General features: G+C 42.7%; 2 protein-coding genes across 8 annotated transcripts in view; one reads left to right on the top strand and one right to left on the bottom strand.

Annotated features, from left to right (window-relative positions):
- The window catches only part of clcn2a (chloride channel, voltage-sensitive 2a), a 51,907-nt gene that overhangs the window by 2,533 nt on the left and 25,389 nt on the right, over positions 1-23,985 (top strand). For 6 of the 7 annotated variants that reach the window (XM_084369489.1, XM_084369486.1, XM_084369488.1 and 3 more), the window contains exons 1-2: positions 1,962-2,258; positions 16,990-17,158. In XM_084369489.1, coding sequence (XP_084225615.1) covers positions 2,208-2,258; positions 16,990-17,158 — 220 coding nt within the window. In that variant the 5' untranslated portion in view covers positions 1,962-2,207. Of the gene's footprint in view, positions 1-1,961; positions 2,259-16,989; positions 17,159-23,985 lie in introns of those variants that run through there. The other variant, XM_084369490.1, reaches the window with a different exon arrangement.
- On the bottom strand, positions 14,428-16,582 carry LOC311266859 (zona pellucida sperm-binding protein 4-like). Its single transcript, XM_084369461.1, has 8 exons — positions 16,273-16,582; positions 15,987-16,174; positions 15,687-15,784; positions 15,440-15,597; positions 15,171-15,363; positions 14,943-15,090; positions 14,767-14,842; positions 14,428-14,595 (listed from the first exon to the last, which is right to left on the bottom strand). Exons 1-8 carry the CDS (start codon positions 16,532-16,534, stop codon positions 14,492-14,494), a joined length of 1,227 nt encoding a protein of 408 aa, XP_084225587.1. The 5' UTR covers positions 16,535-16,582; the 3' UTR covers positions 14,428-14,491.

The raw sequence follows: 23,985 nt of genomic DNA, 5'->3' as shown, positions 1-23,985 counted from the left end.
TGGACTCTGAGACTTGAAATTTTGAAAAGACACACAAACAGACAGCCTGTGTCACGAATTGGAGGCAAATAGTTTGAAAGACATAAACCAAGCAGACAGGGTGTGATTAAACACATTGAGTTACATGAGTCAGATACAAACGCTGCAGTTCATTGTACTGGTGTTGCTGTCAGAAAAAAGTGCTCTTCATTTTTCCTATTAGATGTATCTACTCCTGCATTGTGCGACCACATACATGGAGACCCCCTTCCTTATAATAGTGCAATACTCAACTGTTGGAGCGCCCTTTTAAGAACACCTTACTAAAAAGGTAAAAAATAATGTAATGAGATTTATATTATCCGAAATCAAATCCAGAAATAATGATCGTACAAATGTTCAAAATCACCTCCTGTAGCGTTTCCCTGTGGTATTACTTTTGTTACCACTGTTGCATAGACCGCATTAGCAACATGGCTACCGCTAGAAGCCTGGCTACTGTCCAAGCAGTGTCACTATCAGTCTACACCTTCTTTACCTCCTCCGTCAGCTGGGCTCTTTTTATTTTGCAGTGTAGAGCTTCCACAGTTATTCCAGTTGTTCAACCGTTACCTGAGGATCACGACCGGGGAAATCAATGCCTCTTCCTTTTTTGGTTGCACAATGACCAACGCGCTTCCCTTGTGCCGTATTACAGCCCGATGGTAGATTGGATAGCGTAGTGAAAGCGATGCTTATAGGGAACCAATCTATACGTGGATGGTGTCATTTTTCTACAGCCACTGTGCATCAGTATTTACTTCAGAATGACAAATTAAAGAAAACATGTTGTCTATTGCCAGTTTAAGCCACTTAACCTGAAACTACTTATCCTGTTAGACTACATGACAGTCAGGCACCGTGATTAAAGAGCCATTATCAGACACTGACATTTACTAAAGCTGGAAGAGTCATGAAGGAGGTAGGTAAAGAAATGAGTAAAGTTGATCTTGCCACATAAAATAAAGATATGTTGTATATATAGAGCCTGGATTTTTGTCGCCAATGCCAATATAAGGGAGTCAAACAAATATGATATCGACATGTTGGCCAATATTCTTTTATAATACAAATATATACACACCATATATACATAAAAACTTTTTTTTTTTTTGCAATTATCCCAGAATGTCTTTATAAAACACTTGATACATATTGGATTCACTTGTGGACTGAAACATGGGAGCATCATGTCGTTAAAGGGCCCTCTTAGATGCTCCTATGGAAGATAAAACATAATAACGTGTCCAAAACATGATAAAATGCCCTCTGGATGCCCTTTTAGTTATAAATATATCACAATTTTCTGGACACTGGTGCCCTACTGCATACAGCCGGTGCCCTTTTTCTTCCACCGCTGCCCCTCAAACATCCTGAGTACACCGCTGGATATTTTACAGCTGTTTGTCCAAAAAAACCTAAAAAAGTATACTTCACTGGGAGGTTAACAACTATCTAACAACCTACGCATCTTTTCAGCATTACGCTCTGTAAAAAGCGAAGGTTTCATTTATTTCACAACATATCGATAATGATATATCTGAAGGTCAATATCGGCCTATCAGATACATCAGTCAGGCTTCTTCATGACATTGACACAGCCACACTCCAGCCTCAGCCTTGTGAATTACTCATCACATTTGATCAATGGAGTGATGACTCAAACCAGGAGCAAAAGACAGTTGAGTCTCTCAGAAACACGAGAATAAAAAAACATACACTACATATCATCATCATCCAAAACAGCCACTTATCACACCTGCACACGCCTCCGCACAAAAGCACCAAAAAAAAAAAAATCCCGAACATCATCAAGTCCAGTAAGTCCACGGAGAGACAGCAGCTCAGCGAGAGTGGAGGAGGGAGGCGGTGTTTCGCAGTCAAACCGCACCAGCGCTGCTGCGAGGCGACATCCAGCTACTCTCTCATCTGGCTCACGCACACACACACGCACACAGACAGACACATTCGCTCGCGCACGCACACACCGCGGCGGCGCTTTGCATCATGCGGGAGGGCTCATGATATGAAACCTGTTACACGCACATGTGATGGCAGTCCGCTGCGCCGAGTCCTTCCTCTCCTCCTCCTCCTCCACGTCGTCCTCCTCTTCATCCGCAGATTAATCAGCGGGCGACTTGCACTCCTGAGAGTCTCGGATCGGGTGTCTTAATGAGGATATTGCGGCAATGGTGAAGGACAAGGCCGAAGACCGGACGCTTCAGTATCAGCAAACTTTGGTGAGTTTCGGATGAGGTCATAGATGGCGTTTGGCGTCATGTGTCGGCGCATGTCGGGGTTTTGAGGATGCGTTGTCGGGCCGGGGAGGATGCAGCTGCTGGCTGCTCAGCTGTGTCCTGTATGAGAACAGGAGGAGACTGTGTGAGGCTTTTTTTTTAATGAAATATTCTCATATGTTATCTTTACTGGCTGGTTTTAGCGTCTTTGTGTCTGCTTTCTCTCCACTTGCTTCCTTCCCTTCACCTTGATCCACAGGTGTTGCATCACTCCCAGCCTGTGCCTGGCCCACCTCCATAATTAAGTCTTATCAATTTGGATTTCACCAAACCATGTCAGATTAATTTGTTCAGCTTGAAGGAATGCATGTACAACTATCTCTGATCACTTTATGTATGGCCTAATGGGTCATTATTAAGATGTTAATATCCTTGAAATATAAGATTAGAGCCCCCTCTCTGCCGCTGAGCCCTAATGTATTTCGCTCACGTCCTGCGTCTTCCTTATCTGCCCCTTATTCTCCTGCAGATCTTGTCCCTCATCGTGCCCCCTCATCTATTCCCTCTGTCTATCCTCCCCTCAGCCCTTCCTGTTTGCTAGAGCGGCCTTTCTTGTGAACCAAAAGTGGAGTGTTTCTGAATATTAATTGCCTCATGCACCAGTTTCCCCCACTCGTGTCATTGCAGGAGTGACAAGTGATACCCTGGAGCACTTTACACACGGATATCTATATTCAGATAGAGGGACAGAAAGACTGATGTGTCCTTCCACCCTGATTTGTATGCCTCTCTCTTCTCTTTGTGCCTGTGCACGCTTGTGTTTTGTGCACTATCTGCCGGTCCTGCAGCTGTGTTGGGCCCAAGTGCTACAGAGGTGTTCTTCTGCTGTTGTAGGTGTGAAGATCGATGCCGTTCTGTGTGTCTCGGTGCAAAGATCAATAGTAATGTAAAATGGCAGTCCGAGTCTCTGAGGACTGGAACGTGCTGTCTGCCCCGCTCCCTCTCCTCTGACCATCGTGCTCAGATCAATGGCTTTATCATTTACTCCCAGCACACCAGTCCATTATCCAAAAATAGATGCAAGTGTGCGCCAGTGTGGTTCGGCACATGCAAGCGTCTCTAAGTACTTTCTAAGTACAAAGTGGCAGCGCTATTCATCAAAAACCTGAGAAAACCGAGTGGCGTGTCGAGATAGATATTAGCCCCACATTTAAATCAGATAAGCAAAGGATTTACAGAGGTTCTCGCCGCTGTAGCTGCGCTCTAAAATTGAATTCAAATGTTGACAAAAGGATCCTCTGTGTTTGATTGTTTGCCATCAGCAAGATTCAGGGACTTTCAGTCATGCGGTCGCTTGAGTTTTAGCAGAACCACTGGTGCCGAAGAGATGACACCGAGCCGATAGAGAAAAATAAAGATCTGTCTGATAACTTCTCCAGGAGGGAAGAGGCACAGAAATGTCATCTCCTCATTCACAGATGCACTTAAAAAAATGCCATTCCCCTCCTGTATTCATACAATCGTTTCAACAATCCTTTTATAGAATAGGCAGCTGATTGACTGTAGCGTTTGCCAAGACAGTGGAACAAAAACAACCCTTTAATTTATGGCTGCTGTTGGTACTCGAGTTTTACAGTGAGTGAGCATTTGCTGTGACAATCCATTAAGATCAAATGTGGAGGGCATCGTAAACATATCATAAAAACGAGCCAACGACTGAATAATTTATATAATTATTCCGCAAGTGGCCGTGATTACATTTCCCTCTGCAAAATCAAAGAAACAATTATTTGATATGCAAATATCCGTTCATATATCGAGCACAGCAGCGCTTATACGGAAATTTTCAGCCACTGCTGCACCAAACAGATTTCCTAGAAAGCGCTAACCTCTCTGAACTCATTATCCAAAGGGAATAGTAAAACAGAGAATAAACAAGCTATTTATAACCAGCAAGATGTTGATAACCAGAGCAGAGTAGAGGAACTCTTTACAGTATTTTAGGCGGCAGCTGTTATTTTCTGGGTCCTGTGTGGAGATGCAGGAAGAGATCCTGTGAGCAGCGACTGACAAGCAACCAGGGGCCGGTGCATGGGTCACTGGCTCCTACAACTGCTGTCAGGAGCAGTGCATGCTGGGAAAGCAGGCAGTGGCCGTCTGCTTCTCGTGGGATGGAGGTATGGAGCAGGTAAAGTGGAGAAGTGGCAGGTCCGAGATTGAAAAGAAAGGAGACAGACGGTGTTGACTTGGTGTCGAAGTGCTGCAGCTGAAGCTCTTTCAAAAGAGGTGTGGGAGGTCTGGATGTGTCACAGGGTTTTGCGTGTGTGCATCATGTGTTTTCTCCTCTCAGAAGCGTGGGCAAGTTTGCTCCATAGGTCTTGCGTGTGCATTTAGTTTGTGTGTGTGTGTGTGCACTGCACCCACGCTTTTGTACCTGTATGCCCACACATACATGCTTAAATGGGCGTGTGGTAACTCTCTGTCGGAGCAGATGTTAGAGACGGCTTGTTCTTGTCCTTCCAGCAGCAGGAGGTTTGAGGATTTGGCTGCCGCAGGGATCAAAGTCATCATCCACCTGAAGAGGAAAAGCTGCCGCCCCACACTTCCCCTCAACCCCACCCCTTCCAACCCTCGCCACAGGGCACTGCAGCACCGCAGATAGGATATACACAATACACAGGCTGCCGGGCTTTCTGAATGTGTGTTCTGAGCAACCTGCTGCACTGACTGTCAAGACTCACCACTGAGATAATCCACTTCTCACTCTCCCATATGTCTGCGGTTGATTAATATTTAAAGAAATGCTGCTGCAACAAAAAAATATGTAAAAATACAATGCAGGAGGTTAGAACCGACTTATAGTCCCTCGCTGAGACAAGGAATCGGCAGCCATTGAAGAATTTAAAGGAAAAATTCAAAATATCTGACTTGTACATCCTGGATATTTGTGCACAAACATTTTTCCTACTTGGTACTGAGACTGCACATACTGTTAGTTTGCACAATGCAGCATTCGGACACAGATTGTCTCAGTGAGAAAGCGCTCTGTCCACAGAAAACTGGACTGTGAGATCTGCTGCCTCTCTCTTTTCTATTGTTCCGCGTAAAGTGTCACAGACCAGTTGGGTTGGTGAATATGGGCATGCTGTTTGCAGTTTAGTGCCATCACTTTGAAGGATTTTTTTGAAATTACACAATGTTACCGTGCATCCACCATTTGGTGCAACTTTCATGAGAAGTTTTCCTTGTGCTTTATGATGAAAACTCACACATTTGAGTAGAGTCTGACTATCATACATATATCTGCGTATCTCAGCATCTTTCTCTCCCTCTGTCGCTGTCGCACACACACATTCACACACACACACACTCACACATAAAAGCGCTGTCTCTTCAGGGGGGTCTAGTTCCTTATAGTCAGCATTCTGTCCGTTCTCCCACACAGAGGCTGGCGCGAGTCCATTTCACGTCCTGTCACTTCCAAATAGTGCTGTTACCTGCGCACTATTGAACGGGTCACTGCAGAGGCTGCAGACAGAAAAAAAATCTGTCAAATCTCAATTCATTTGACTGGTAAAATAGACCACGCTCACTGTGGAGTGTGTTCACTAACCGGAGAGCTACATTTTCAAAATGGCATAGCTGCCATTTAGAGGATACATTATACTTGAACACTGTTATACAACATCTCAGAGGGTGCAGGGCCGAGTGCTTTGTAATAATAGACATTAGTTGACAATCCAGAATTCAGAATTCAGGGAGTTGTATATTATATCAATGACCTTAATACTGACTATTATTAGATTTAGATGCATTGACACATTAGCAGTATTTCAGTGCTGTAGTGTGGAGATCATGTGAACTACGTTATAGCCTGTTGGTTAGTTTATTCTATCAGCTAGGGCTACCACTGTTATTCTATAATTTATTAAAGCATCTATAAATAATTATAATCAGTTATTCATTTTCTCTTGACTGACTGACTGGTTGATCATCTACTTGGTTCAGCTCTTCTGTCAAATAGAGTAAAAAAATTCAGTATTTTTTTTCTAAATTGAGGACTGCTGTGGCTCAGGAGGCAGAGCAGGTCGTCCATTAATCACAGAATTGGTGGTTCGATGTCGAGGTGTCCTTAAGCAAAACGCTGTCGCTTCTGATGGAAATCACTGCCGTCGGTGTGAGTGGCAATATGTTACAGTTGTACCAAAGCTACAGTTGGGTACAATTGGGTGCTGGGAACGATTCCTAACGGTACCTGTTTTTTGTTATTTTAGTTGTAAAAAAATGTTTGGTGACTCATGATTCACCAAATACACTGTAACATCGGCATTGATTCAAAGGAGGAAGCTCTTCGAAGCCCTAAGTTTCAGCCCCAAAGTACTTTCGGTACAGTATCCTTTGAATCCCTACGTAACCCGTGGTAACTGTACCTAAACACGAGATTGGTTTTGTGTTTCCATACAGTAATCTTAAATGTAGGCGGGGTTCTTCTTGGCTCTGTTTCAGGGGTAACCCCTTTCAGAAACTGATCTTGACTCTTGAGAAACTCATTAATTTAGTATGCGTTACTGCTAATCCTTTACAGGGTCGCGGGGGGGCTGGAGCCTATCCCAGCTGACACCGGGCAAGCAGCGGGTTACACCCTGAACAAGTTGCCAGACAAACCACCTTTTACACTTACGTTCGCACCTTCGGGCAATTTAGAGTGGCCGATTAACCTCACTTGCATGTGTTTGAATTGAAGCCAGAGTTCCCGGAGACAATCCACGCGAGACACATGGACCTATACTGTACATTAGTGCCAGACTGAACACATACAAACTGCCAGCCTTTTTTTCTTAGCTCTCCTCACATTCACCATCACTCTGCTGCTGATTTGCAGGTAGCAAGACAAAAGCCTGCTGAAACAAAGAACATTGGGAAATCCTACATCACAACAAGATGACTCAGGTTATACAGACTGACCAATCAGTGGTGGGCAGTTTTTAACTCCACCTTTTTAGTATCGGATTAGTGTGCAGGTACCTCAACAGAAGGATAACTAAAAAACAGGCTAGCAAGGAGCGGTCCTTTTTGGTACTATTCATGACATTTTATAATGGAAACACAAAAATAACTGAACTGCACCAGGCTGCTTGATCGAAACGAGGCTTTAGGTTGAGCAAGTGCTTGGCTTAAAAAGCATCTGGTACAGATAATGTACTCTTAACGGAAAGAGCCTTGTTAGCTCCAACAACAGTTTATCCAACTAATTAAATAATTACCTAAAGATGTCCATGAAGATGTCAATATATCACTTAAAGTTTTGTCATCCATGGAGGGTTCAGCTTCTTCTGCACTGGCTGCAGGCGTGCCGACATCAGCTGTGACTGCAGTTGGGGAGCTGGCTTTCAGGCTTTCACATGGTGCACTCTACAGCTTTAGATATATTTTGTTTTTGGCTACGTGTTTGGTCAGGTTAGACGTCTCGTCCTGGCCAGCTTTGCATTTTTGAAACCTACTAACCTACTAACTAAACCCACTGTCGAAACCACAGACAGACTTTTAGTGTCTTTTTTCCCTGCTGGTTAGACTCCATTAATACTCATTTTAAACCTGTTGCAACATAATCCCTGTGGATGAGTGTCATGATGTACACAAAACAGCCAGCTCATCCCGTCAAGTCTTTATCTGACAAGCAGCTTGATCCTTCGGTCTCTCTGACATCAGGACGCCCGACCCAACATGATCAGAGCGTGTTGGTGTATTTTTACTTGTCTGGGTTTCACACGTGTGCAGGTCTGCCTCGGCAGCATCAAGGTTTTTCATGTTTATTCTGACGTCTGTTTGTGTATGTGTGTGTGTGTGTGTGTGTGAGAGAGCGCATGAGCTCTGACTCATAGGTAACTACTCTAAAGGCAGCCTCCGCTACCTATATTAATGCAAATGTAGACAGCAGGATGAGTCAAATTTGTCGCTTCCTCCTCTAATTCAATTTTCAATCTTGTCCCTGGAGGGTTCAGGGCTGAGATTAGCCCGAGTGCTTTAGTCCTCCTGTTATTCCCCTGGTCTCATCAATACACACTCTGTGCGCGTTTAAGTAATCACACTGGCACAACACTACACAGCAGTTTAAGGGTCTAAAACATCCATCTTTCTCTCTCCGCAGTGATGGCTCCCTTCACTCTAAAACCCTGCAAAATTTGAAGAGATTAAAATCGTCTTATGAATATGTATTATTAAAGAGAAACGAGGATGAAAGTTGTAGATGTTCAAGCCCTTCATCATTAGAGTGTCAAATATTTGTCCTTGCTGTCGCCTCACAGTGAATAAATTATTCTGCAGTGCCTTGGGAATTGCTGAATAATAGAGAACTTTTTATCTCATCTGTTGTGCTAGGCCTGCACATGGCCTGATTTAGAAAGGTGGCAGAGTGAGTGATGTGGCAGTGAAGTGGGGGGTCTTGCGCAGTAGAGACATGGTGGACATGTGGTGCTCTCTCCATGTTGCTGAAAAGTTTTCAATCTGGTAAATGAACCTGTGCAGCAAGGCGTGTTGTAGGGCGAAATATAATTGCTGCAGGAAAGCTGGAAGGATGCGCCCCTTGTGGGTAGTCAGAAGTGTTGAAAAAATAAACGTGTATGAGGTGCTTATCCCTCGTCAATGTCTTCCCTGCAGTGGATGACTGTCAGCTCTCCCCCTGTGTGGAGAAGCGGTGAGTAGCGCCGGCAGGAAGCAGGGCATTGTGCTGCTGTATACCAGACGAGTAGCAAGACGTATTATAGCACCTAAAATAAGTCCCACCTAAAAAATAAATATCGGTTTTAATGTATGCTATGTTTTGAACATATTTGATGCTTTACGTTGCCGTCAAATAGCCTTTTTCTTCGGCACTACGTCTGTTTTCCCGCACACAAGTGCAGCAGGTACAGCTGCGCACTGTATTACACCACACACACACAGTTGCAGTAATACTACTTCATATGACTTCCTCCTTTGCTCCCGTCATAGTTACAACAGCCACTATAGGTCGCCAGGTAACAATAACTGTAAATATGGATCGTGATAAGCTGCCTGCATGGACAACCTATGGCCATTTTTTCTGCAGAGGAAGGGCTGTATATTTGGGAATCATATACTTTGGGGGGTTTTTTTTCAAACAAAAACACAATAGATGCACAAATTATCTGGTTACAAACCCATTAGTTTTGTTTTTCCGCAAGCAAGCATCACATATAGAGCAGGACATTAACCTCAAACCTGGTGCGGCTTCTCTGTATTTGGGAGGTTTTGCAAAAAAAGGACCCAAATGCAAGAAACCCATGCAGGCAGGTTAAAAAAAGACAATCTCTGAAATTGTCTCATGGTGTATATTGTCTTTACAATCCATGGCAGAAATATTGGGGCCATGCCATTGTTCCCATGGCCCATCGTTCCAAAACCCCAGGAGACAAAAAAAAAAGTCCCATTTGCCCGTTATGCCGAGAACAAACGCCCACTGCTCCAAAGGCCCATTGCTCCGAAAATACACACTCTCATTGGAGTTGTTACTTCAGTGACTACCGGTATTGTGTATGGTGCTGAATCGGCAGGGGTTTTATTAAGCGATGTCTCTGCCCTTACACCAAACAACATACCCTAACCCTAACCAAGAAATGTTAGGGCAAAATACTCCAGGGAGTGTCTATTTTCAGAACAAAGGGTCTTCGAAGCAGTCAGCTTTTTTTTTTTCAGGATAACATGCTGTTGGACAAATGGGCTTTCAGTCCAGTGGGACATTTTCTGGACTATTGGGGTTTAAGAATAATTGGCTGTCGGAGCAATGGGCAGTCCCAGAAATATTGAAGTGAAGGCTCCAGTCAAAAGTTTAGCAAGAAGGAAGGAAGACTGTTCGTTCATTTTGGAAAATATTAAGATAAAAGCTCAAAGTGATCATCTGAATATCCTCATCCTCATGTCAAAAAAGAGTCTCAGTTTGCAGTTTCTCACCAGGTGCAAAAGTTTGGATCTTAGTAGTTAATTTCACTTTTTCATATTTGTTTCTAGATGGCAGCTATTTGAACCATGGCTCAGATAAAGGAGATATTCAGGAGGATGAAATTGAGTCATGTTTGATTGATTGACAGTTGACTCAGCCTATCACAGTCAACCATGACAGCTGCGACTTACACAACCCTTGAAGACAAAACTCAGGCTTCCTCTTCTTTGTGTGCAAATTTGGACTCTCTGGAGTTTCAGTCTGTGACTGCACAATTGAATTAATAAAACAAATGTGAGTTTGATCATCTTCCAGGTTTTATAGCCAATACATACTGGTAATTTCTTCCCTTGTGAAACCATTTTGCACCGAACTGAAACACTAGTCTCTGCATTCGTCACTTTCTACGACAAACCATTAAACCAGCAACCTGTGGGAGTTGAACTAGTGTAGCGGGTTGTGATGTGGGAGGTAAACTGACTAATGTAGATGCAGAAATTGGTCATGTGGGAGGTAAACCGGTTACAGATAACAGCTCATTTAACCCACAGGGTCCCAACTGCTGCACTCCCAGGGGGCCGTGCTCCAGATGGCCAGTGATTGCTTCCATACAGGCCAAAGAAACACTAAGGCCCCGTTTATAGTCGTGGTGGGTGTTTGTCTGGTGCTGGTGGTGGGTTTGTGTGCGTCTATACTGTATGTGTGGGTGCATGAAAATTAGCTGCCAACAAATAATATACTGGGAAAAAAAATAAAATGGTGTGGCTGTTAATAGATTAATAGAAATAGAAATATAGACCAGTTACTGACCAGGAATGTCTGTCACATTCCTCCACGCTTCACATCGCTAGTCAAACATCTTTAGAAGTGGGCATGTGGGTAATTCAAGTTAGGAAATACAACCATGATGAAGAAAACGTGGCACTGTCCTCTAAACTGTCAATTTTGTGGGGTTTTCAGATTCAGTGTGTGCTTATTTTCCAACTGTGTGCAAAATTGGATTTTTGTATTGAATTTGGCAGTTCTGTTCTTCAAGGTGCAGTGTGTTGGATTCAGAGTGATTTATGAAGATCTATTGGCAGAAATTAAATATAGTATTAATAAAAATTATGTTTTCATTTATCTATTTTTGTTACATTTGAACAGGTTTTTTCAGTCCTGGTCCCTGCCCAGCATGATTTAAGGGTACGTTTCGAATCACATATTTTTTCTTTTTACTTTTAGTATGTACTGCAGCTTTCCTTACGAAGTACATTGGGACAGACTACTTTGTCATGACCGTGCGCCTGAACTTTAACCCTATGGCTCTTATATCTGCTGAGGCCTTAGCATGACATTTTGGAACACAGTACTTCCACTTAAATGTGCTTTCATGTGTCATTGCGGTTTCTGCCATTTTCTCAAATGAGCTGTGAAATGTTTGTTCTCTCTCTGCTCTGCTGCTCTGTTTACATTTGCTTGACACACTGTGACGTATCTTCCGCTGCACAGGACTGTGGGTCAGAATAGCCATAAAAGGGCGCTGGCTTGCAAACTGCGATTGGATGTAGTAGGACATCCTGGTATTTTTGGCATCCTGCATTTCACATACTTTGTATTGGGACATACTACATTTTCTGGCATGCTAAATAGTACAGTAGGATGGGTATTGGAACATAGGGCGAATGTCTTCCTGGTCCAACACACCTGATTCAAATGATCAGCTCGTTATCAAGCTCCCCTGAAGTCTGATAATGAAAAATGAATTTGAAGCAGGGGGGCATATGTCTCAAACATAGAGAGCAGGATTGAAAACACTGCCTGAGAATGAGCTTTTTATTTCTACAGAGGGAGTGGGTCTTCTTCCACAGAGTCCATGTTGCACTTCCACGTAGCCCAGAATAGACAAACCAGTCACTTGCTTTAGAGTGGGCCTTTCTTGTTTGTTGCTGTTTTAGCAGCCGCCATACAGGAGGGTGAGATGAGGGGTATTTTGTTAGCTGCAATCTGCTACATTGCCCTAGATGCCACTACAACCTACACACTGGACCTTTAGGTGTTCGATGCATGTATGAACAAATGTTGAACGCTGAATGTTAGGGATGGTATTATTAGAATCGATACGCCTGCTCTTACTGATACTCCTCAGTTATTTATTTATACTCTTATTGCTTTTTAAAAGTAATATATTTGTGTTTTAAATATATTGTCTCTAAAGCAGCAACAGCAATGTTTACTAAAATCACTATAAACTCAATAATACGTCACTGGAAACAAACCTAAAATGTCAAAACAATAAAAGATATTCCTGACATTAAGATGCTGAGTGAAATTTAGAAAGAATGAAAAACGCAGACATCAGTCAGTATCAGTCCTTATACCTCTGCTGATGTGATTCACTGCCCGCAGACACCTCTCCTAGAGGAAGGAGGGGCTGGTTTGTCTCAGCCTGCAGCTAAGGTTACAAGAATTAACAACATTTTCTGTAATTTTTGGTACCCATCCCTACTGAATCTTCAGCTGACTACAATGAATCACTATCATCACAGAATCAGAAGCTTTTAGTAGTAGACCCTCCCTCACTGGTCACTGAGTGTATCGTGTTGACTTGTTAAAAGCTGACTTAAATGCTGCAGAAGCCACGGAGACAAATACTCATCTGCTGGAACAGGAAACAGACTGAACTTGGACTGAACTGGAGACAGTCTGAATCGATGCGGGGCGGTGATGCGGTAATGTGGCCGCTTAGCTTGAAAAAGTAGGCGAACTACATAATGAAAGTGATTCATATTCCTTCCATCTGGTTGCCCAATGTTTAAGATATATAAACACATTTCTGATTTGGATTTGACTCGGGACCTTTGTTGCTCTTTTTCCTTGTTTCCTGAGTTTTTGAAATTATATTGACCACTGGTGTGAAGATTGTGTTGTTGGATTTAAAGTGCCACAAAGTTGGAATATTAAGTTTCATTACTCAATTTTCTTTGTCATCGCAGCTTTAAAACTCAACAGAATCCACCTCGTGAATAGCTCTGACGTTTTGTACAACGCTGATGATTTGCCAGTTCAATTGAACAGTACAAACACAAGATATTTAATATTCAGTGTTTAATGTTGTAGGCAAAAGGCTTGAAAGCAAAAACTGTCAGTATTAGAATTTGTATTTTATGCCCTTATTTCTATTAAGATCCTCCATTTTGTACAAAGTAATTTGTTCAAATACAATGACTGACTTGTCCAGTTTTCAGTGTGCAACACTTTTATTCTTAATTTTCCCAAATATTTAGTATTCGACACACGTGCTGCTGTCTGCTCTGCATCCACCACCTTGTTCTAATTGACAGCATTTTTAACCAGTGGCAAAACTTGTTTACATTCATACTTTGCTGACATGTTTATGCATGTCCACACAGCAGCTGCTGTTAGTTCTTGTCAGCTGGCACCTATTGGCCGATTCCTCTGGGATTTTGGAGTGCGGCTTATGGATGAGGCTGCTGTCTGAATGTGATGTATAGCTGGGGTTTTGCTTAAATGCTTCGCAGCAGGTTGGAGGTTAAGGTGGAGGGAGATGAGCATCCTGACAGCACGGTCCATCCCTTTGCTTGTCAGTCAGACCGAAGCTATACGGCTGCTCTGCTTTCTCTCTGCACCTCCTGTTCATGCGAGCAGAAAGAGCGAGTCTGGAGGAGTCGTGATGCCCATCTCAATGAGAGGAGGGGGTGGAGGAGTTGGAGTGGGACAAAGAGGGAGGTGGTGCGCAGAGCAGTGGAGGAGAGATGTTGCGAGTTGTAGCATACAGAGAAAAACCTAGAGGGACTGTTATCAAAAAATAAAGAGGGGGAGAAGAGCAGCGAGCCTGGAGGAGTCGTGATGCTCATCCTAATGTGGCATGCTAGAAAGAGATCTGTTTGAGAAGGTAAAAATAAAGGTTTGAATCATGCCCTTACCACCAGGACTGCAGAACTAGTGCTGCTAGTTAAGCACAAATACCACTTTAAAGTCATTTTTCTCAGCTAATAACCAGTGTGTGCATCAGCTTACCGTTACATTTATCAGATAAGCATGACTTGCAGCAAAGCGCCCATTTGTAATGCAACCTTGTGATTTCTCAGCACAAAAAACAGGAAGAGGGGGTTGCATTACTTGCACGACTTCACTGCCTCTGCACAAAATCTACGTCAGCAAAAAAAGTATAGCGAGCGACCTTCAAACAGCAATTCAGACAAGACTCCGTAATAAGCATGAGCTTTTGTCAAGCTTTTATTAAAAGTCACGGCCAGAAATGGCTGCCAGTGGCTCGTCATCTTTTTGATTTGGTGTTGGGAACAGATGGAGTCAGGATCACCTCGCCGCTTGAGACCAGAGCCCTCTGACTCAAGGAAACTTCAGTGACTGCAGCTCTTCCTGCAAAGGAGAGGATGGCAATCACCTTAGATTTGACAGGTTTTTAAAAAAAATTTAAAATTCATGTAAAGATAATGTAGGAATCCCGAATTTTGTTACATTGACGAAGCTCTGATTGACACAACTTGCAATACACTTGAAACCATGCATTACAGTTAACGAGCTACTCACGTTGCCGGTGGCATGGCTGTTCACAAGAGTTTGTGCTGCTGGGATAACACACTGCTGTAGCACAATGGAGGAACACCTGAAAAAGATTGCAAGTTGCTTATTTGTCATTGAAACTCCAGATTGTCACTAAAGGACTATAAAAAAAAAAAAAAAGGGACTGATGTGAATAATTGTACCGTGTCTTTCTGAGGAGAATAGGTGTTTTGATCCACAAACGTGAACATTTTAACAGCAAAACGTTTGTGGTGCGTTGGATAGAGGAGCCCAGAGGAGCCATCTACAGGCACCATTGTGGTCAAGTAACGGTCATCATGGTAGGAACACCTGGAAGCAACAAGAGTTCATGTTAAACATAATGCAAGAACTTTACATAACCATGTTTTAAGAGACATGTTTTTATATACCCGTCAACCAGAAGGTCCCACTGAGGCAGGGTGTTGGGATTAGGGGAAGAAGTGGCCCAGCAGTGCTCCAGGTTCAGGACGATGTTCGGATCAGACCTCTCCAGGATGTTCACCTCCACATAGATTGGCTCCCTCAGCACTTTAGTGATTGGATAGTCTGCTGGAGTGTAGAAGGAGCTGTACGCTGCCTCTACTGCAATCAAATGGTCCAGTTTTAGTAAACAAAGATCCTGGACGAGCTGGTGTTACACAGCTCTTGACCCACTCACCCTCATAACATCCCTTTGAGTGACATTGTCCGTTGCCCAGTTTCAGCTCCACTCTGAGGGGTCCTAGAGCAGCAACAGGCATGGGTGCAGGAACCGTATTCACCTCCATGACAAGAGCCTCCACCGCTGTGCCAGAGTATCGACACTGGAACAATAACCTGTCGGGAGAGAGCATGAGGACTTTTACATGTCAGGAAAGCTCAGGGTCACAAAAGCAATCAGAGAGATTGATTTTATGCAGACTCACTCAAAATGGCTGTCCCTGGTAATTGAGCCTCTGGGTCCAACTCCCACTTCATATGAAGAGGACATGTGGTTCTCATATATCACGTAACCCTCTTCCTCCTGCAGGTGGAAACAGTCAAACAAGAAAATTGAGAATGTTGAAGCGATAACATGGCAAAAGGTGTTTCAGACTTCTAAAACTGGCTTTTTTCCCCCGCCACTTTTTAAGTCAATACTTTGGGTTTTGGACCCTAGTAATTGTAGGCTGGACTTCAACCATGTAAGTGCTCACATTAGCTAAAGCAAAAACTGCACTCGCTACCTTTAATGTTGTACCACACGCAGTCACAGGGAACTGGAAGATGGCAAAAGCAGCTGTGTAGTCGACAGGGGTACAGGAGGGGTCGTTTGTTTCCAGCAGGCTGACTGAATCCACATCTATGTGGGGCACAGTGGCATCTCGAGCCACCACCACCACAAACTGGCCATCCCTGGTACACTGCACAGTCACTGGGTGAGAGGAAAACAGATGAATTACTGTGTTGCCGTGCATATTTACACTCGTCACGTAGCATTTGCACGTGAGGCTATAGAAACTATTCAAATACCTGCTTTCCCATAGTAGCACTGCCGCCCATCAAAGCAGCAGTTTATGTTTTCACATTGCTCGGCTGTGATATCGTCAGTCCCGCACTGGATCTTCTCATGCCGCTCCACCTGGCATTTATCAAAGGGAGCTGCAGGTGGAGGGACCTTCGGCTGTTGTGGTTGGTGTTTCTGCACAGGCAGCATCCAGTGAGGCTGGGCAGCAACATCACAAACCAAAACAACAACCACCACAACACTAAACAGACGCTGGAAAAGCTCCATTGTGGTATTAAGAGCTACACACTGGCCAAAACTGCAATAACAGCACCTCTGGCTCAGACGCAGGCTTTATACATGATTGATTGTGTGTAGTTTGCTAAGAAGTCCGCCTCTCATCGTTAGGAGTCAATTGTGTGGCAGCCCTGCAGAGTTAATCAGCTGGGAGCTGACAGGTGGAGCTTATTGTCTGCTCATCTGTCTGAAAAGAAGTCATTACACGACTGTTGAGTCAAAGCTGAGTGGGGTGTTTTTTTTCTAAAAGAGGCTTCAGACGAGCTGTGAACAGTGTGGAGCTGCAGGCAGTGAAAATCCTGACACCTGTCCCTGTTTACTGTGACCCGATACTGTATACATCTTTTAACTGAAAAACCTGCTGCATCACTCTGACACTTCTTTCACTGCCTCCCACCTGCACCACCTGTATAAAAGCTGTCTTTTTCTGTCTTTCAAAAACACAGATGTATGGGCGGTACACCCAGGAGCTGGGTGTGTATGCCAAGGAGGAAGCGGCCCGCCTACGGGATGGAGGAGTGCGGGATGGTGGAGGACTGCGGAGGAACACCAGCGTTCGTAGTCGTGCTGCAGATCTGCTCGAGTATGAGAAAGACCCCTGTGCAAAGTGCCAATGTAAGTGATGATCGTGCAACACAAGAGCGTGTTTGCCGAGACAAAGTGTGCAGGTAGTGTTGAGCTCCGACATGCTGTGAAGGTCAGACCACAGCAGTGTTTTAAGTGCTCATAAACAAAGTGGATCTGGTGTGTGTGTGTGTGTGTGTGTGTGTGATCCAGCCAAGTGAGATAGCTGCGTGAAAACATTGACTTCTTAAAGTACAGCAGAGCAGCTACTTGACACAAGGGAGCAGGAGAGGATGTGAACACGATTAAATGTGACTGATCAGAGCAATGACCTCCAGCCAACAAGGGCTGTCTCAATGTCAGACAAAGAAAGCCCCCTCTGCTGGCTGCCAGTGGCCCGCCGCGTACACTGTGTGTGTGTGTGTGTGTGTGCGCAAGTGTGTGTGTGTGTATTTTTGTTTGTGTGAACAGAACTCAGATCTGAACTGTCAGATTATTTTAAGTCTAGTCGTCCCAGATGACTGCAGATAAGGGAGTGGCACCAGAGGAGAGCTTCACTTCAGATTCATGTACGCAACAATAAAGTGATAGACGTGTATGTGTGTGTGTGTGTGTGTGTGTGTGTGTGTGTGTGTGTGTGTGTTTGCTTCCCACAAATGTGCGTATTTTTATTTTGAACTTCATTTAAACCTTCATTCAATCAATCAGGGGATTTTTTTGAAAGTCAACAGAGCAGCGATGCGTTTATTAAAGAGTCAGTTCGCCCAAATTGAAACATTAGAGCTACTCTCTGCTGCAGAATTAGTCCCGATTATTTAAAACAAAAAAAACTCATTTACACTCATGTCTTGGGATTATCCTCAATAACAAGGACACTGTTTTTGGAAAGACACATTTCAATGTCATTTTTAAATTCTCTGAGCTCCACAAATGAAATCCTCCCTTGTATTGTACTGACGTGACGGATGAGACTTAGAGATGTATATTTAATAAGCGGCTGAAATAACACAGAAGCTGCTGCCTGGTTATAAAGTACTAGAGGAGAGTTGGAACAAAAATGTCGGGTGTGTGCTATCTTGCTTAGAACTGAAATGTGTAGTTTTAATTGATTAGTTGATTAGTCCATACAAAGAGAATTAGTTGAAATTAGACTGCGATCATTTGCCATTGATTGTGCAGAAATGCCAAAAGGTCACTTGTTCCAGCTCTTTGAATGTGAGTGTCCTGATTTTCTTAATGCTCTATGATAGCAAACTTAATGTTGTTTTAGACTTTTAGGTTTTAGACTGTTAAATCCACTAGAAAATCGTTGAAAAAGCACTCTCCAGAAGTCAGAAATTGCTTTACAATTATCCATTTTTTAGGTTTTCTTCAGTATCAAAGTAATCCAGTGGTAGTTGTCTGTACATCCATGGCTACATTGCACACAGGGACTGGTAGTAGCTTATTTGGCATATTTTTAATGGTGTAAATTTGCCATAATCTAAACAAAAATAGGTTTAAATCATAGGGCTCAAGTTTAAGCCCACAGTCCAACCCATGGTGACATTATAGTTCCTGTTTACATCCCTGAAATCATTGGACATGTTGTCCAATTTTAGGTTTTAGGCTGTTAAATCAAAGTAATCCAGTGAAAGTTGTCCGTACATTTATGGGTACATTGCACCCAGGAACTGGTACTAGCTAATTTGGCATACTTTTAATGTGTTAAGTTGCCCTGATGTAAACAAAAGAGGCTAAAAAACAGGTCATAAACACGTGGCTCATGTTTTAGCCCACAGTGTAACTCACTGATCCATTATATTTCCAGTTTATATTCCCCAAATTATGAGACATGTTGTCTCAATTCTGTCCTAAAGTGTAAGACTTTATAAGCCCCTGTTGGGAAGAAAACTCAAGATTCAAGGCTCTTTTTTTGTCACATACACAGAGCGTACAATACAATGTACAGTCAAATAGAGATTATCTTATAGTAGGTAATAGAAAAAGAGAAAAAAATAGAATAAAAAGAAAAAAGTAATGAGATTATAATGAAAATATCAGGTAGTTGCACTCTATATTTGGTTGAACTGGCCGTTTACATACAGAAATCGATACAGAAAGTCTAAAAATATACTCGATAATCTCAGCAAAAGTGAGAAAAGCCTGAGCGTTTGTTTTCACACGTGCTTGCACAAGTGAGCCAATGTGGCTGTTTTCCAGCATCCATCTCTCTCTCTCTCTCGCTCTCTCTGTTTTTGCCTCTTTGCCCTTGTGACTAGTGATCTGATTAGAGCTCGATAGATTGCACCATAGGTGAAAGCCACACTATATCAGGCCAGCCTCGCTTGCTCGCTGTAATGAAAGCCATTTAAAACAATCATTCTCAGATCAGAAGCCAGCCGGAGTGATTTGTGTGCCGTGCGTGCTCGTAGATCAAGACACGTGTTTGTATTTTTAGCCATGTCTTCAGATAGGAGCTCAGGCTGGACAGGTTCTGCTGTTGTCCTGTTAAGTGTAAGCAAAGAAGCTTCAGATTTGGTGGGAGTGGGAGTTTTAGTGTTTTCCTCTCATGTATCTGTGTGGGAACATCATATCTGTGGGTGATGGACTACGAGTGTGTGCCTCGGTTCAGATCAGTAACTGGAGCCGCAGCTTTTGAACAAGGCAGCCTACACACGCTGCCAAAGGCTCTGCTGCCGGTCGTGATGGAGAGCTAAAAACATACACTGCCTCACTGTGTTTATTTTGACTCACAGAGTGAATCTTTCTGCAGTTTTCTAGCTGACGTTACTCAGATCACAGTCAACCAGTTACTCCAGGGAGAGGCATTAACGTATTATGTCACATGTTGTGTTGGGCTTTGTATATTTAGTGGCTTTGAATATGCTGTTTATAGGTGAAAAATCTCCCTGTATTTTTAGTATTATTCCTGATTACAGCTATTTGTCTTCAGGTGATGCAGTGCAGGACTAGCAGAGGTGTAGAAAATGTCTGGCGTTGGGTGTGAATTTTTTTTCTTTTTATTACGGGATCAAGAGAAGACATCTGTGAACGCCACTGAGCCTGCGGATGTGAGCTCGAGCCAAGATGCACACACAAGTATGTGGTTGTGCAGGTGCCAGACTAGATGTGTGTGTGTGTGTGTATGTGTATATGTGTGTGTGTGTGTGTGTGTGTGTGTGTGTGTGTGTGTGTGTGTGTGTGTGTGTGTGTGTGCGTGTGTGAGAGAGAGAGAGAGAGAGAGAGGAATAAAGAAGGAGAAGCTGTGGGAATATTCCCAGCTTCTTCCTCCACAAGGTAATGTCCAGTGAACTAAAATAAAAATTATACGTCCAGTGACGAACGTGGCAGTTTAAGTTGCACAGATATCTTTAAATATATCTCTTTCAAAATCAAAAATACATCTGTTTTCTCTTGCATGTCGTGCTATTTCTTCATCTAGATTGTTTTGGTATGAGTTATAAGAAGGATAAGATATAATAAAACTAGATGGCGTTCAGCTTATGGTGCTTAAAGTGCCAAAAAATACATTTTAAAAACTGAAAAGCAATTTCTCTTTCCAGAAATCATGACCTGGTTATCCACAGATCTCGTTGCGAGCATGTAGGAACTATTTTCTTTCAACCGTATCACCATAAGCATGCATCTACGCATGGATGAGAAGCTTGTGCTCGCGACAGCCCGGTATGTGACGTTGCTTTAACGTTGGCTAGCTTAATCAGCTTAGATCGCTCGTAGAGCCTCATGAATATATCGACATCGGTGTATATATTGTCGGATAAGCTGCAATTATAAAAAACAAGGCGTCAAGCTCCATTCTATTCAAGAGAAGGCAGACATCTCCACAGCCGCTATCTCTAAAACTCAGCAACTCACACCAAAACAATCCGAAAGGACGAATAGCACTACAGGTAAGAGGAAAAATATGCATCTTCAATTTTTGGGTGAACTGTCCCTTTAACGTGCCGTGTGTCCACTGTGTGGACGGGCGTGTCTGAACATGAGGGTGTGTTTCCCTTGTGCACGTATCCGTCATCTGTTGGCAGCCCTCCATCCAGCAGGTGGCCTGTCTGCAGGGCAGCTTGTCCCGTCATACACTCAGTTGTGCCCCGCCTCCCTCGGGAGACCCGTGACCTGAATCCTGCACCAGAAAGACTGGTGCAATTTATGGCATCGTTATTATGTCTAGCAAGGTCATTCAAACAACAAGAGCAGTTTGTGAACATGATCATGAAGGGGGCAGTGTGACTTTTTTTCCTATGATTAGAAATATATTGCACAAGCAGCAGAGTCACAGATTTGATCAATTATAGAACGAGAGTACCATCAATAAGCAAAATATCATCAGTGTCAGATGGCAGCATTTATTGAAGACATAGCCAAAGGGGAAGGGAGGGTGACAATGTATCTGAGCGATTGTTGTCTTTCCTTGATTTTTAGAAATAGTGCAGAGCTTTAAAGTGGAAATTGACAATAAGTCTTTCAACATTTTTTTTTGTTGTTGTTGTTTCGTATGAAAAAAAAACCTATCAATGATCTCTATCTAAATACCTGGGGACTTCCTGTCTGTGGCACTTAGATCTAAACATTTAAAACTGGCCACAAACATATAATTTTATTTTTTAAGAGGCTCCATAATTTCCCCAAACAGCTGGGCGCTGCAGCTTATTGCAAATGTTGCTCAAACAGGAGTAACTTGTGCACTTGCTGGGGACTAGTTTCCGCTGTGGATTAATACACATTTGTTGTATGAGTGAGTATAAATGGCAGATGTATGTGGGAGTCACTCAAAATGTACATCAGTGCCCATGTCACTAGAGTTTCAACAATTAGTTGATTAACCAGCTGGATGATTGACAGAAAATTAATCAGCAGATGAAGTCATTTGTCCAGCAAAGATGCCAAAACATTTGACTGTTTCAGCGTCTTCACAAGAAGCATTTTAATGGCTTTTCCATGAGAGAAAACTGAACGACTTTTCAGTTTTCAGAAGCAGACGAGACAGTTAAACAATACGTTAAAACTCACTCTAAGGCCTAGGACAGCTGCAGATTCATTGTCTGTAGGTTCATTGGTACCTTTCACATTGTTATTATGAATTTATTGATAATAGCTGGTTTAAAGTGCAATATTTGAACTTCCTGTTTAATTTTTGGATTCGGTTTTATTATACTGCTCCCCACTCTTCCTTTCCCCCAGCAGTTTGGGGAGAAAATAGCACCTGGCAAAACTGGACTGGATGTATTTTTGCATTCACTAAACCAGAATTATCCCCGTACTCTCATGTGCTGTCCAGAATCCGTGCCCATACATACAAACCATGTAACCATAAGATGATTTCCGTTTGAGAGCAACCATGTCTCCTAAAAAATAATTTTAGGATATCTTTGAGGAAAGAGGAAGTGTTTTTGTAAAATGATCAGAACAATGTTCACTGAGAATATTTAACTGCTGCAGAACAGATACCAGATGATGAAAATAAAGACAAAGCAAATGTCTAGAAGGGCAGCGGCATGAGTCAGTGATGTGTTTGTATTAGTAGGTGTAAGTAATTGTTGTTTTTTTGTCTTTTCATGGACAAAAAGAGAAACCGATAATATCACCAACCTATTGTTCCTCTCTCTCTCCACACACGTGTCGATCTCTTGGTTTCTCCTGAACTGCGCAGTTTTCTCAATGGCAAATGTCACTGCGGTATATGTGTGTATGTGACGACTGCAGCGTTTTTATGAAATATGGATCTGGTAAATGTGTTAGTGGCACATGTTGAGCTCCTCGAGGGACGGGCACATCTATGAATGCTCTGGATGTTGAAGTGAATTCCAGGCTTTGGCAATGTCCGCAGACGAGAGAGAAAGAAATGAGTCCAGCGATGCTTCTTTTAGCTGACCCAGCTCAGAGTTATAGATTATAATGTAATGGTAGAATTTATAACCGTGACCTGGCTTTGTTTTGTGTCTGTGTTCTCATGTTTAAGGTGGATGAAGATGAAGTCACGCTCTCTCTCTCAACACGTTCATCACATCATAACCTGCTTTACTTTAATTCAATTCTTTTATTCACACAGCATGAGGATCTTATTTATCTGATGATTCATGTCCTGGCATGATAAACCAGTTGTTGATGCCTTTATTTCCACCAGATTAGACCAGTGTAGTGATGTTTTCTCAGGTATCCCCGCCAAAATCGCAATGACGTTGCTAGAGTGGAGTAGAATAGAGTAAGAAGTGATTTTTTTTATATCATTTTACCAGTTAAAAACCGTAATCTGGAAGCAGCACATAGTAACGACGCACCGCAGAGATGAAACAAACCTCCAGAAGATATAAAACGTGCCCTTATTTTGGCAATCAAGGCTGAAAACTGCTTTGAACTGTAAAGATCCTCTCCAGACTTGTTTCAAATCATTAAAAAGTACCCCTCTTTTTATAGTAACTTGTGCAAGATGTGGTTTTCAAACAAAAAATAACAATTACGTCATTCAAAATTCTTTAAAATTATGTCCACTGCTCACGTGAGTATGTGTTGAACTCACACAGCAGATTAATTTGCAAACAGCCTTCAAGTGTTCTTGCGTGAAGGTCAAACATCCGAGCGAAGAAACGATACACACCACACGCTATTGAGTGGAGAGGGGCTTAAAAGCACTCCTTATTTTCCACATTGCACTAGAGGTGGATGTTAGGGATAAAATCATGTATCACAAACAAAATATGGATGTTATATTACATAAATGATAGACATCATGATGAAGCCCCCTTTATTTCAATCAAGCCTGACCCAAAATCAAACCTGCTGCAACAAAAATTTAGAAAAACGTCCTCGAAATTCGAAAAAGAATCTCGCAAATTTAAAGAAAGTGAGAATAAAAATTCCTTTTTCCAGATCGACACTAA

This window comes from Pagrus pagrus (assembly GCF_965226575.1).
Source record: "Pagrus pagrus genome assembly, chromosome: 12".
Taxonomy (NCBI): domain Eukaryota; kingdom Metazoa; phylum Chordata; class Actinopteri; order Spariformes; family Sparidae; genus Pagrus; species Pagrus pagrus.
Note: the sequence above shows the minus strand (reverse complement) of the source record. Positions and strands in the feature narration are given on the sequence as shown.

What these genes read in the sequence shown, in the direction of transcription:
- LOC311266859 (XM_084369461.1), bottom strand. Translation starts at nt 16,534, where the DNA reads ATGGAGCTTTTCCAGCGTCTGTTTAGTGTTGTGGTGGTTGTTGTTTTG. An exon ending in CGTGTGGTACAACATTAAAG is followed by an intron (nt 15,785 to 15,986) that starts GTAGCGAGTGCA and finishes TTCCACCTGCAG; the next exon opens with GAGGAAGAGGGTTACGTGAT. An exon ending in ATTCTCCTCAGAAAGACACG is followed by an intron (nt 14,843 to 14,942) that starts GTACAATTATTC and finishes AATCTTTTTCAG; the next exon opens with GTGTTCCTCCATTGTGCTAC.